Source organism: Coregonus lavaretus (genome assembly GCF_964263955.1).
Source record: "Coregonus lavaretus genome assembly, chromosome: 11".
Lineage (NCBI taxonomy): Eukaryota > Metazoa > Chordata > Actinopteri > Salmoniformes > Salmonidae > Coregonus > Coregonus lavaretus.
In genome coordinates this window covers 45,686,581-45,700,293 of record NC_139998.1, presented here as the reverse complement: position 1 = coordinate 45,700,293, position 13,713 = coordinate 45,686,581, and the positions used below count along the sequence as shown (strand labels likewise).

At 44.1% G+C, this 13,713-nt stretch overlaps 1 protein-coding gene across 1 annotated transcript in view; it reads left to right on the top strand.

Annotated features, from left to right (window-relative positions):
* The window catches only part of LOC311137344 (AT-rich interactive domain-containing protein 3A-like), a 65,816-nt gene extending 54,004 nt beyond the window's left edge, over positions 1-11,812 (top strand). Inside the window, exons 4-9 of the mRNA XM_084171792.1 lie at positions 5,134-5,206; positions 6,672-6,855; positions 7,026-7,276; positions 7,667-7,933; positions 9,943-10,032; positions 10,222-11,812. Coding sequence (XP_084027918.1) covers positions 5,134-5,206; positions 6,672-6,855; positions 7,026-7,276; positions 7,667-7,933; positions 9,943-10,032; positions 10,222-10,355 — 999 coding nt within the window. The 3' untranslated portion in view covers positions 10,356-11,812. The remainder of the gene's footprint in view (positions 1-5,133; positions 5,207-6,671; positions 6,856-7,025; positions 7,277-7,666; positions 7,934-9,942; positions 10,033-10,221) is intronic.
* Positions 11,813-13,713: the final 1,901 nt, after the last annotated feature.

Sequence of the window (13,713 nt, the reverse complement as noted above, 5' to 3'; positions counted from 1 at the left end):
CCATCTCCAGAGGGCCATTCGTTGGCAAGAATCCTTTTTCTTGTAAAGCATGTAAACATTTAAATCAAACCCTTCTATTAGTCTGACTATTCATAATAATCGTATTATTGTGTGCATACTCAGTGCCGGCCTTGTTCCTATTGGTCTGTTAGACTACACGATAAACGCTCAACATTTCTGACCCTGCCAGAACATTGTCTGAGCTTACAACCGCATGTAGTGGAGAAGATGGCTGCTGTTTTACAGCCCTCTAACCAATTGTACTATTATGTGTGTTTTTTCACGTTATTTGTATTTTATTCTGTACATAATGTTTCTGCCACCGTCTCTTATGACCAAAAAGAGCTTCTGGATATCAGGACAGTGATTACTCACCTCGTATTGGACGAATATTTTTTCTTCAACGAGTCGGACGCGAAGGATATTCTACAGACACCCGACAAGGCCCAAATCCCCGTCATTCGCATGAGAAAGAGACAGAGATATCATGGACGTAGGTCGGGATGCCTTGTAAGGATCCGACAGCGAGCGAGTAAACTGCCTCTTCCATCAATCCTATTAGCCAATGTTCAATCATTTGAAAACAAATTGGATGACCTAAGACTAAGGTTATCCTACCAACGGGACATTAAAAACTGTAATATCTTATGTTTCACTGAGTCGTGGCTGAACCACGACATGGATAACATACAGCTAGCGGGCTATACGCTACATCGGCAGGATAGAACGGCTGACTCCGGTAAGACAAGGGTTGGCGGTCTGTGTATATTTGTAAACAACAGCTGGTGCACAAAATCTTATAAGCAAAAACTAAAGCAGGAAGCACCAGTGACTCGGTCAATAAAAAAGTGGTCAGATGACGCAGATGCTAAGCCACGTGACTGTTTTGCTAGCACAGACTGGAATATGTTCCGGGATTCTTCAGATAGCATTGAGGAGTACACCACATCAGTCACTGGCTTCATAAATAAGTGCATCGATGACGTCGTCCCCACAGTGACCGTACGTACATACCCCAACCAGAAGCCATGGATTACATGCAATATCCGCACTGAGCTAAAGGGTAGAGCTGCCGCTTTAAAGGAGCGGGACTCTAACCCGGAAGCTTATAAGAAATCCCGCTATGCTCACCGACGAACCATCAAACAGGCAAAGAGTCAATACAGGACTAAGATTGAATCATACTACACCGGCTCTGACACTCGTCGGATGTGGCAGGGCTTGAAAACTATTACAGACTACAAAGGGAAGCACAGCCGCGAACTGCCCAGTGACACAAGCCTACCAGACGAGCTAAATCACTTCTATGCTCGCTTCGAGGCAAGCAACACTGAAGCATGCATGAGAGCACCAGCTGTTCCGGATGACTATGTGATCACACTCTCCGTAGCCGATGTGAGTAAGACTTTTAAGCAGGTCAACATTCACAAGGCCGCAGGGCCAGACGGATTACCAGGACGTGTACTCCGAGCATGTGCTGACCAACTGGCAAGTGTCTTCACTGACATTTTCAACATGTCCCTGACTGAGTCTGTAATACCAACATGTTTCAAGCAGACCACCATAGTCCCTGTGCCCAAGGACACTAAGATAACCTGCCTAAATGACTACTGACCCGTAGCACTCACATCTGTAGCCATGAAGTGCTTTGAAAGGCTGGTCATGGCTCACATCAACACCATTATCCCAGAAACCCTAGACCCACTCCAATTTGCATACCGCCCCAACAGATCCACAGATGATGCAATCTCTATTGCACTCCACACTGCCCTTTCCCATCTGGACAAGAGGAACACCTACGTGAGAATGCTATTCATTGACTACAGCTCAGCGTTCAACACCATAGTGCCCTCAAAGCTCATCACAAAGCTAAGGATCCTGGAACTAAACACCTCCCTCTGCAACTGGCTCCTGGACTTCCTGACGGGCCGCCCCCAGGTGGTAGGGGTAGGTAACAACACGTCTGCCACGCTGATCCTCAACACGGGGGCCCCTCAGGGGTGCGTGCTCAGTCCCCTCCTGTACTCCCTGTTCACCCATGACTGCATGGCCAGGCACGACTTCAACACCATCATTAAGTTTGCCGACGACACAACAGTGGTAGGTCTGATCACCGACAATGATGAGACAGCCTATAGGGAGGAGGTCAGAGACCTGGCCGTGTGGTGCCAGGATAACAACCTCTCCCTCAATGTGATCAAGACAAAGGAGATGATTGTGGACTACAGGGAAAAAAAGAGGACTGAGCACACCCCCATTCTCATCGACGGGGCTGTAGTGGAACAGGTTGAGAGCTTCAAGTTCCTTGGTGTCCACATCACCAACAAACTATCATGGTCCAAACACACCAAGACCGTCGTGAAGAGGGCACGACACAAAACCTATTCCCCTCAGGAGACTGAAAAGATTTGGCATGGGTCCTCAGATCCTCAAAAAGTTATACAGCTGCACCATCGAGAGCATCCTGACGGGTTACATCATCGCCTGGTATGGCAACTGCTCGGCCCAGTACATCACTGGGGCCAAGCTTCCTGCCATACAGGACCTCTATACCAGGCGGTGTCAGAGGAAGGCCCTAAAAATTGTCAAAGACTCAAGCCACCCTAGTCATAGACTGTTCTCTCTGCTACCGCACGGCAAGCAATACCGGAGCGCCAAGTCTAGGTCCAAAAGGCTTCTCAACAGCTTCTACCCCCAAGCCATAAGACTCCTGAACAGCTAATCATGGCTACCCAGACTATTTGCACTGCCCCCCACCCCACCCCATCCCCCTCTTTTACGTTGCTGCTACTCTGTTTACTATTTATGCATAGTCACTTTAACTCTACCCACATGTACATATGACCTCAATTACCTCGACTAGCCGGTACCCCCCTGTATGTAGCCTCCCTACTGTTATTTTATTTTACTGCTGCTCTTTAGCTATTTGCTTTTATTTTATATTTTTCTTTAATTAACACTTTAAAAAATAAAAATAAAATACTGCATTGTTGGTTAAGGGCTTGTAAGTAAGCATTTCACTGTAATGTCTACACCTGCTGTTTTCGGCGCATGTGGCAAATACATTTTGATTTGATTTGATTTAATCAGCAGACCTAGACCCTGTCACACTGAACGAGCCAAGACGTCCGACATTACGACCTAAGAATTTGCCCACGACAGGGAGTTTATCTGTTCCCAGACATGGTAGGCCTATCTCAGGAGCCTACAGTAGGAAGGCAGGCAGATCAGACCGTTGTTAGATTGGTTGGGAGGAAAAGGAAGCACATGATGGTTTCGCTGTGGAGGAGGAGGAGTTGGAGGAAGGGAGGAAGGGAGGCAGGGAGAGAGAGAGAGACCCAAAATGAAGGAAAGCTTTGACTATGTACAGATTTATGGCTCGGCATCCTGTAATGAAGACTGGCCTTGCCTCCAGCCCTATACTTATTACCGCCCCTCCCCCGCCTAGTCATTCAGCCCCTATCCCTCTGATAATAAGATCTAACGGCAGCTTGGCATCACTAATGAGCGCTAAACGCCAGAAAGAGAATGGCCTGTTTGTGATTACACAGCAAGAGCCTGCAAAAAGTACTCCCAAATCCAGAATAAGAGTAGAGTTTTGCATTGTGTGCTCTGGCCGAACTGTTGTAACGATGAAGCATCTTGTGTAGCAGGTTTATATACACTTAACAAAAATATAAACGAAACATGCAACAATTTCAAAGATGTTTTCAATAGCTGTGCGAAGTTGCTAGATATTGGCGGGAACTGGAACACACTGTTGTACACATTGATCCAGAGCATCCCAAACATGCTCAATGGGTGACATGTCTGGTGAGTATGCAGGCCATGGAATAACTGGGACATTTTCAGCTTCCAGGAATTGTGTACAGATCCTTGCAACATGGGGCCATGCATTATCATGTTGAAACATGAGGTGATGGCAGCGGATGAATGGCACGACAATTGGCCTCAGGATCTCGTCACGGTATCTCTGTGCATTCAAATTGCCATCGATAAAATGCAATTGTGTTCGTTGTCCGTAGCTCATGCCTGCTCATACCATAACCCAACCTCCACCATGGGGCACTCTGTTCACAACGTTGACATCAGCAAACCGCTTGCCCACACGACGCCATACACGCTGTCTGCCATCTGCCCGGTACAGTTGAAACTGGGATTCATCCGTGAAGAGCACACTTCTCCAGCGTGCTAGTGGCCATCGAAGCTGAGCATTTGCCCACTGAAGTAGGTTACGATGCCGAACTGCAGTCAGGTCAAGACCCTGGTGAGGACGACGAGCACGCAGATGAGCTTCCCTGAGACGGTTTCTGACAGTTTCTGCAGAAATAATTTGGTTGTGCAAACCTGCAGTTTCATCAGCTGTCCAGGTGGCTCGTCTCAGACCATCCCACAGGTGAAGAAGCCTGATGTAGCTGGCGTGGTTACACGTGGCCTGCGTTTGTGAGACCGGTTGGACGTACTGCCAAATTCTCTAAAACGACGTTGGAGGAGGCTTATGGTAAAGAAATGAACATTCAATTCTCTGGCAAAAGCTCTGGTGGACATTCCTGCTGTCAGCATGCCAATTGTGCGTTCCCCCTTTAAAACTTGAGACATCTGTGGGATTGTGTTACAAAACTGCACATTTTAGAGTGGCCTTTTATTGTACCCAGCACAAGGTGCACCTGTGTAATGATCATGGGACCAACACTTTATATGTTGCATTTATATTTTTGTTCAGTATATGTCTTTTCAGAGAGAATTAAAATCCAATAATTAAACAAAATGTATTCTTCCGCCTCAGCTACATTATTGGTTTGGTTTGTAAACTGCACTTTTGTTTGACACGCTAGTCAGTCAAAGATACTCTCCACACCAGCGAGTGTGAATCAAACTGTTGTGAACAATCTTCATACCGCAATTGAAGTTACCACAACAGGGCACTGTATTCCCCTGAGCCATGTGCTTCACTTTTACTGTTAACTTCCACTGAACTTTCCGGACCTCCTCTCTAGACTTAATGGCATTCTAAAGCTGAGGATCCATCCTCCATTTTGGGGCAATAATAGCTCTCAACCCCCCTTGGTAATCTACTTCCAGCTGTAACCTGTTTTTATCTCTCCCCCTCCTCTTCTCTCCTCTCCTCTACAGCTCTACGAACTAGATGGAGACCCAAAGAGAAAAGAGTTTCTGGATGACCTATTCAGCTTCATGCAAAAGAGAGGTGAGCGAGTGTTGTAAAAGGAGTGGCGTATATGCAAGACAGTGCTGTACCTTTCTGGCCCAATATCTCATGCAGCAGAGCCACATTAATACAAATAAAAGCCATGACTCGATAGACTTCACTGTTTGCCTTGGTGGGTTAGTACTGAGAGGCCCTGTTCTGTTCTCTAGCCACCTGCCCCCCGCCCCTCCCCCCTTCACTGACATACGAAACACCACTCTCAGCTTTCACCTCCATGGGTGGATCTTTATTCATTTGGAGATGATTGCTTTATGGTTGGCCAAGCCTTCACTGTTCCCAGCTCGTCTAAAACTAGAGCGTACACGAGACTGCATGTATCAACTTAGGAATGTATTTACGTATATGTTTTGGCGCCGGAGTTTGTATGTTGCTCCGTGAAGTTATGGTGTTTGGTTTGGTTCAGCATTTGCATCTTTTATTAATGATCGTCACTTCGTCAGACTGTATTTGGATTTATTATGGTTCCCCATTAGCTGCTGCCAAGGCAGCAGCTACTCTTCCTGGGGTCGAGCAAAATTAAGGCAGTTATAAACAATTAAAAACATTACATTACACAACAAATTTCACAACACATTAAGTGTGTGCCCTCAAGCAAACAGCACAGCACATAGTATAATTTTGATAGTAGAAACTAGTTCTACTTTGGAAATATAAGGCCAACATGTTGAAAGTAATAGCAATAAATATTATTATGTCAAGATAGTCAGTGTGGAAAATCCAGTATTGGGTGTTTAGGGTATGTCTACACTATACACTGTGCCCTCAAACAAATGTATGGGCGTGTCTACGTGCCTAGTTGCTCAAAGAATTGGACACTGCCCTCTAGGGACAATATAGGGAATTGACTAGAGACTGAGAGGAGAAAATGTTCCTGCTTTTCTTTCCATAGCTTTCTTTCAGAATTGTAAAAAAAAAGAAAAGTAATGTGTTTTTAAGGACAATAAGACCCAATACCATAACAAGAACAAAGCAGACATGGCATTGACAATTGATTATGAATTGAAGTATTGTGTGCTAAGAAAAGGTGTGATACTCTCCGTAGGAAAACAATATCCTAGAACCAGGGTTGGGTAGGTTACTTTCTAAATGGAATCTGTTACAGTTACTGCTTACCTGTCCAAAATTGTAATCAGTAGCATAACTTTTGGATTACCCAAACTCAGTAATGTAATCTGATTACTATGATTACTTTCCCCTTAAGAGACATTAGAAGAAGACAAAAAGGAACCATCAAACACATTTGGTGTGTCATCATAGTGGTCTCTGACTTGTGGTCAGACTCACTCAGGTGGAACAAACTTAAACTTGCGCCTTTTTGTCAATGCTGAATTGAATGTCATTGAGAAAACAAGGTGTCATAATGTCTTTTTTTAATCAAACATCCTTTCTGAAATAGAGTATGGTGTTAGCCACAGGCAGTGAGTTGTCTTTTCCCTGTCTCCAGGAACCCCTGTGAACAGGATCCCCATCATGGCCAAGCAGGTCCTAGACCTGTACATGCTGTACCAGCTGGTGACAGAGAAGGGAGGCCTGGTGGAGGTCATCAACAAGAAGCTGTGGAGAGAGATCACTAAAGGACTCAACCTGCCTACCTCAATTACCAGTGCAGCCTTTACTCTCAGGACACAGTGAGTACACACACACACACACACACGCACACCGAACACACATACACACTCCCCCATATAATTTGCAAACTTGTTTCAAGGTATACTTATCCATTGTAATACTGTGTTTTTCAATTAATTTCATATTTCATAAAATTATCCCAATACCAACTGAAATGTCGTTTTCACAGATACATGAAGTACCTGTACCCATACGAATGTGACAAGAGGAGCCTCAGCAACCCCAACGAGCTCCAGGCAGCTATCGACTGTAACCGGCGGGAGGGCCGCCGGCAGAGCTTCGGCAGCTCACTCTTCACCTACTCCCCCAACGGGACCCCCACCATGCTGTCCTCCCCCAAGATGTCCATGCAGGAAATGGGGATGAACGTGGTCACCAACGGAGGCCACTCTCTCGCTCCCATCCAAAAAATCAAGAAAGGTACATAAAAGGAAGTGTTCGGGTTTTGAACTTTGTATGCTCTAGTCTAGCCAATGATTAACATCAGAGTGTTGATGGATAGAAAGGTGTTTTGCTATACTCCGATATCTTTAAAGGACAATTATTCTACATTGGAATGAGGAAGATTATTTGTTGTTTTTAATTAAGATTATTTTGGTGGTTCATTCATATCACAGACATGAATAAAGCCAATGATTGAAGTGAACATGAACACAATGACAGAGTGTTGGGAGGGTTCATACTTATCACAGATTATCACAGAACGGTGAAGAGTAACCCATAACATCAGACAACAGATACTTCATTTGAAAAGCTACCACATCCCGCACCAACACTACCCTGCTCTAAACTTCTCCATCTCCCCTGTAGAAGAGGAGGGTGGCCAGCCTGTGTCCGGCTTGGGCTTCATGTCCAGGCACCCTCTGGTTGGTAATTCGGCGGCGGCGTTGCAGGTGGCAGCGGCCCAGGTAGCGGCTCTAGAGCAGCTGAGGGACAGACTGGAGGCAGGCGAGCCCCCGGAGAAGAAGATGGCCCTGCCTGCTGAGGAGCACCAGCGGCTGCTGCAGAGAGCGCTGCAGCACAATCTGCTGGCCAGGACTGCCCAGATGCCCATGAACATCCGCATCAACAACCAAGGTAGAGCCTGTTGCCATTTTAAATGCACTTTAAATCAAGTTTAATTTGATTTGAAGGGACCAAGATTGGTCCACCTTTGCTTCCCTTCAGTAAAATATATATAGTATAGTTAATTAATTAAATTAATTAATTAAATAATTAATAAAAAGGTGTGATGGGTCCGCACTCAAAAAGATGTTGCATAAAGCTTCATTCATTTTTCTATTTTATTTTATTATTTTAACTGCATCAGGGATCAGGGACCTTTCGGCTTTGCAGCCTTCTTCAGTGGGTTTTTCATTCAAAACAGTATTTGTAGGGAACACAGGTGAGCAACCGATGAGCAGAAGGTGCTTCTAATCAGGGTTGCCACCAATGTTCCCTCTAAACTGTGCGCATGCGCGGGCGTGCAGTAGCCCCAAGCGCAGAAGAAATATCAGCCCACTAAGAGAAGCACAAGATTGAACTTCACTCAACTTTCTAGAGTTTTCCGTTAGTTAACACTTACTGTGGCAATTGTGATCGATTCAACACAATATTAGCCACTTTCAATGCAACATACCGAAACAAAACGCACTATGCAAGAGATTTTGTTGTAGGCAGAACGCATCTGAGTAGGGTTCTATTGGGCAAGACTCACCCTGTACTCTACACAGACCGGTGCGGCATAACCAATCAGAGCTGCAGTAGGCCTATATGCAAATAGATCATTGCCAAATATGGATCTGTGCCATTTACTTTGAACTGGACTGTGTTTACAGCTGTGGTCGTGAGTAGATGCAGTTGTTTTGAGATCAAAGCAAGATCTGCATGTAGCCATGTGTGCACATTTTGTTCATATCCTTTGCTAGTTAGTGAGTTATTAGCCCAGTTTTAGATAATTTGTAGTCACCAATAGGGGTGTGATTGCTTCCTGCAAGAGCACAAAACGTGTACATTTCTAGACATCTTTGAAAAGCCAATCAGTTACAGAGCTTTTTTTTGTCTTAAAGGGGCAGTGTTGTATTTTGAGACAGGCTTGAATAAACTAAGTAGCCAATAGGCAGACGGTAGCATAATTTGTCTGGCTCTCTGTAATAATGGTATGGGAATAATGATGCATTTTATTTTGTCAAGTGGTTTCTTGCATCAAACAACACAACAACATCTTCAGTCACCTCTGTGTCTGAAGGACAAGTGGATAAACAGGTTAATGTCAAGCCATCCAAGCCTACTTGGCCACTGTTAAAACTGTAACTTAAAACGGGTACAGCCTCAGTGTTCACGGTAAACGCGCGCTGGAAGTTGCACAGAATTTTCACAACGTTTAAGTTAGAGGGAACATTGATTGCCAATCAGGGATGTGGCTTCTCTGGTCTACCTGTATACAAGTTACAGTCACTAAGAAATAAAAAGTTATAGGGTATGGGAGCAGGCACAAAGGGCAATTGAGGGCATCAGGTGTGAACTATTCATGAATCAATTGCCTTAGGTGTCCGCTCACTTGGATACATTGGTAAGCTATCTCATGAATTTATATAATGTATCCAAGTGAGCGGAGTGGGTTCCGTTTGTTTGTTAGGTTGTTTCCGGAAGTTAATTAGTTTATTCAGATATTCCTTATTTCAGGTTATTAGATTGTTCAATTTATTTATAAGTTTGTTTGTGCAGTTAGTTTATATTAAGATTAAGTTCAATTTATTCGTCAATTGTACAGAAGGTTCAGCCAAAATGTGACTTCTGCTTTATCCCAACCCCTCTAAAAGACACAAACATACATATACAGGTTGGAGAGGTTAGAGCAAGGAGCTGCCACACTGGAGCAGTTGTTGTGGGGGGAGTTAAGTGACTTGCTCAGACCCAGGATTTTAACTGGCAAGCCTCCGGTTGCTGGCTCGCTTCTCTAACCGCTAGGCTACCTGCTGCCCCATATGTTTGTGTAGTGAGGTTGTTCATATTTACACATTTTCCTGTGATGTTGATGCTTATATCTGCTGTTAAACATCACCTATGAGTGTGGTGTACATTACATGCTGTGTGTCTTTTCTCAGATGGCCGACAGCACTCAGCTCTCAATCTCACCACTAATGGCATGAGCAGCATCAGTATGTCAGTGGAACTCAATGGAGTCATGTACACCGGTGAGTCACCAGTCACGGAATCAACAACACGGTCTTGTGTTACCATGTTTTACTACAACTATCATTCCTGAATTCACAACATTGTTTATCAACATTGGACCTTTGTAGGTCAGGTTACTCTGACTAACTTGCTATCTTTTATTTTTGCAAAGACAGAAGTCTCACACTGGAGTTTCTGTTCCCTTGCAGGTGTACTTTTTGCTCAGGCAGCAGGGTCAGCCTCGTCAGGCCCCTCTGGATCATCAAGTAACAACAAAGCCCCTGGTGGGCACAGTGGATCCCAGCCGCTCCCCTACACACCTACCTCATCCACCCACCTTTGATGCTAACTAAAGCCAAAAACAAACCTCGTTTTCTACATAGCCTATGCCAAAAAAAACATATATACGGCAAGACAAACTGAAACTCAGACCACTTGAAGTACACTCTCAGGTCCTCTCATATATCCTTCCCTCTTTTGTTCTTTAGCCTAAATAAGTTTGAATAACCCAACAAGAAGCCAGTATATGATAGATATTTGCACAGCCTGAGAATAATTTATTTATACATAAATGTACAGATTATCTGAGAACAAAATAAAAATAATAAGTTGGAAGGGTAATGCATTGTTTAAACATTTAACACAGCTACTGACTGACAATGAAGCGTCTTCTCAAGAGGAAAAATAAGTTGTTTGTAACATTATTTTTATTACATTATTATCATTAATTATTATTCTCATTATCATCATCATCATCATCATCACTAACAATATACTCATTGCAAAAAATATATATTTAGGATTCTATAAAGCAGAACATTTTAAATTTCTTGTATTTTAAGTAGAAAAGCTTTAAAGTATGTTATTTCTTCAGGGTATAACAAAGTACCATTGTGACCTCATGCTATAGAATTCCTCTTTTACGTTTGCATGATGCAGTCGGAAACAAGTCAATCTTTGCTGAGATTTTCTATTAATTGCTCAGACACAGGTTTTTGTCTTGCATTTTTTTTCTGGTGGAAGTTAACAGGAATTTTTAGGCTTTAGAATATGTGCAGGTTTTTCTCAGGTGTCTGCCAGATTGCTGTGAAACAATAACGTTGTATTTAACTGCTATATGTTTCTGTTATAGCCACACATTATACAAATGTATTTCCTGGTTTGAGTGTTTGTTTCTCTCATGACACATTTCAACCATATTTTGTTGTTTTTCATGTAGAATTTAGTTTTCTATCAGGTTGTCTCATCAATTACCCAGGGTACTCTGTCCTTTTATAAGTAGTGGGATCATCTTCACTCTACTTAAAGCTTTTAGTTTAAAGTTTGATCACTCTGAGACGACTCAGAGTAAGGGATTGATGTAGCAGGAATTCTTAGGTCTGCAATTGTGCACCTTTAAAACTGAGGTTTGGGGCTGGAAGTAACTCTATTTAGGGGCACTCATAATGTCTCAAGAGTGCCTACACCTTGATATGTGAAATCTTCATAACGACAAAACATTAATGAGTTTAGCTACATGCTTGCATTATGTAGTGCTGCCTATATCCAAGTGCTTCTTATATTCACAGCTATACCATCAGCTTCAATCTGTTGAGTCCGAGGAGGCCAGTTTAATGACAATAGAAGATGTTACAGAGAATACTGTGGGATTGACAGATATCTGTTTCATGTGCTGTCTTTTGCTTTACTTAATTTCAGTTGTTATCAGAAGTACCGTTTGTTTGTATACAACACAGTTGCATACTAATCATGCTACTGTAGCAACACAACAATGGTTGTTCTATTAAACAATTTTCGCTGAAACGTATTAAGGAGTCTGTCCTCGCCAGCTAGACCCTGGGGGGAAAAGCTCTCTCAGAGAATGACAAAAGTCATAGCCAATTATTATCCCAGTAAATGGCTAACAATAACATAGAGCTGTGTTATGGTTGAAAGGATGGGGGTGGAAACGCCCAATCAATTCCTGCCTTTGGGTCAGCACTGCTCTTCAATTTCAGATGTTTGCAAAAGATGGGCAGGGACTCTGCTGTCCTAGCTTCAGGGGGAAGCTGGTTCCACCATTGGGGTGCCAGGACAGAGAAGAGCTTGGACTGGGATGAGCGGGAGCTTCCCTGCCGTAGAGGTGGGAGGGCCAAGAGACCAAAGGTGGCAGAATGGAGTGCTCAGGTTGGGGTGTATGGTTTGAACATAGCCTGAAGGTAGGGAGGGCAGTTCATGTTGCTACTCTGTAGGCAAATACCATAGTATTGTAGTAGATGCGAGCTGCGACTGGAAGCCAGTGGAGTGTGCGGAGGAGCGGGGTGACATGGGAGAACTTGGGAATGTTGAACACCAGGCGGGCTGCAGCGTTCTGGAGAAGTTGCAGGGGTTTGATGGCACAAGCGGGGAGCCCAGCCAACAGCGAGTTTCAGTATTCCAGACGGGAGATGACAAGTGCCTGGATTAGGACCTGCGCCGCTTCCTGTGTGAGGTAGGGTCGTACTCTAATGTTGTAGAGCATGAACCTGCAGGAGCGAGTCACTGCTTTGATGTTTGCAGAGAACGACAGGGTGTTGTCCAGGGTCGCGCCAAGTTTCTTTGCACTCTGGTAGAGGGACACCGTGGAGTTGTCAACTGTGATGGAGAGGTCTTGTAGCGGACAGGCCTTCCCCAGGAGGAAGAGCATCTCCATCTTGTCGAGGTTGAGTTTGAGTTTGAGGTGGTGGGCTGAAATCCAAGCTGAGATATCTGCCAAGCACGCAGAGATGCGTGTCGCCACCTGGGTGTCAGAAGGGGAGAAGGAAATATTAGTTGAGTGTCATCCGCATAGCAGTGAGAGGAGAGACCATGTGAGGATATGACGGAGCCGAGTGACTTGGTGTATAGAGAGCAGAGGAGAGGGCCTAGAACAGAGTCCTGGGTGATACCAGTAGTGAGAGTACATGGTGCTGACACAGATCCTCTCCATGTCACCTGGTAGGAGCTGCCTGCCAGGTAGGAAGCAGTCCAATAGTTTGCAGAGCCTGAGACGCCCAGCCCTGAGAGGGTGGAGAGGAGGATCTGACAAAGGCTGTTTCTGTATCTTCAAGAAACCACATCGATTCACACTCACTACTTTTCAGAATTCAGAATCCTCAGGGAAGGTCGATTTTGACTTTATTGTAGTGACAATCAGGAGATGTTACAACATTGTATACCTCATGGTCTTTTTTCCTGCAGATCCATTTGACCTCAATGAAGCGCCTGCCTCTACCTCAAGTCTATGCTTTGACTAAATCTCTTGTAAGACCATTACACAGTACCATATTGAAGTAGTATATTACTGTTAAACTTAAAAGTATGATATATTATTTTGAGCTTCATGACATGGGTTTATACTATGCATTGACAGATATAACAGAGATTGTAGTCAGATAATTCAGCTGTTGGTAAATAAACCGAAATGGTTGGAAGGATAGATTATTGCAGACAATCGTCTAATGCCTTTAATATTTTCTTTATCATAGCTGATGACAATCACTTTGGATTGTTTTGGCAACATGCAATGGAGACCAAGGAAGCCGCTGTCAGGAATACTAACTTTATGCTTCAGTGATGCTGCCCCCTAGTGGATGTATGTCTTACAGCACGCAATCAGATACAGTTTGGGATGCATAGCGTGTTCATAGCTAGCATGGTAGGCCTATTCTCTGCTTTTCCTCTGTTTATATTTGATTGCAAGG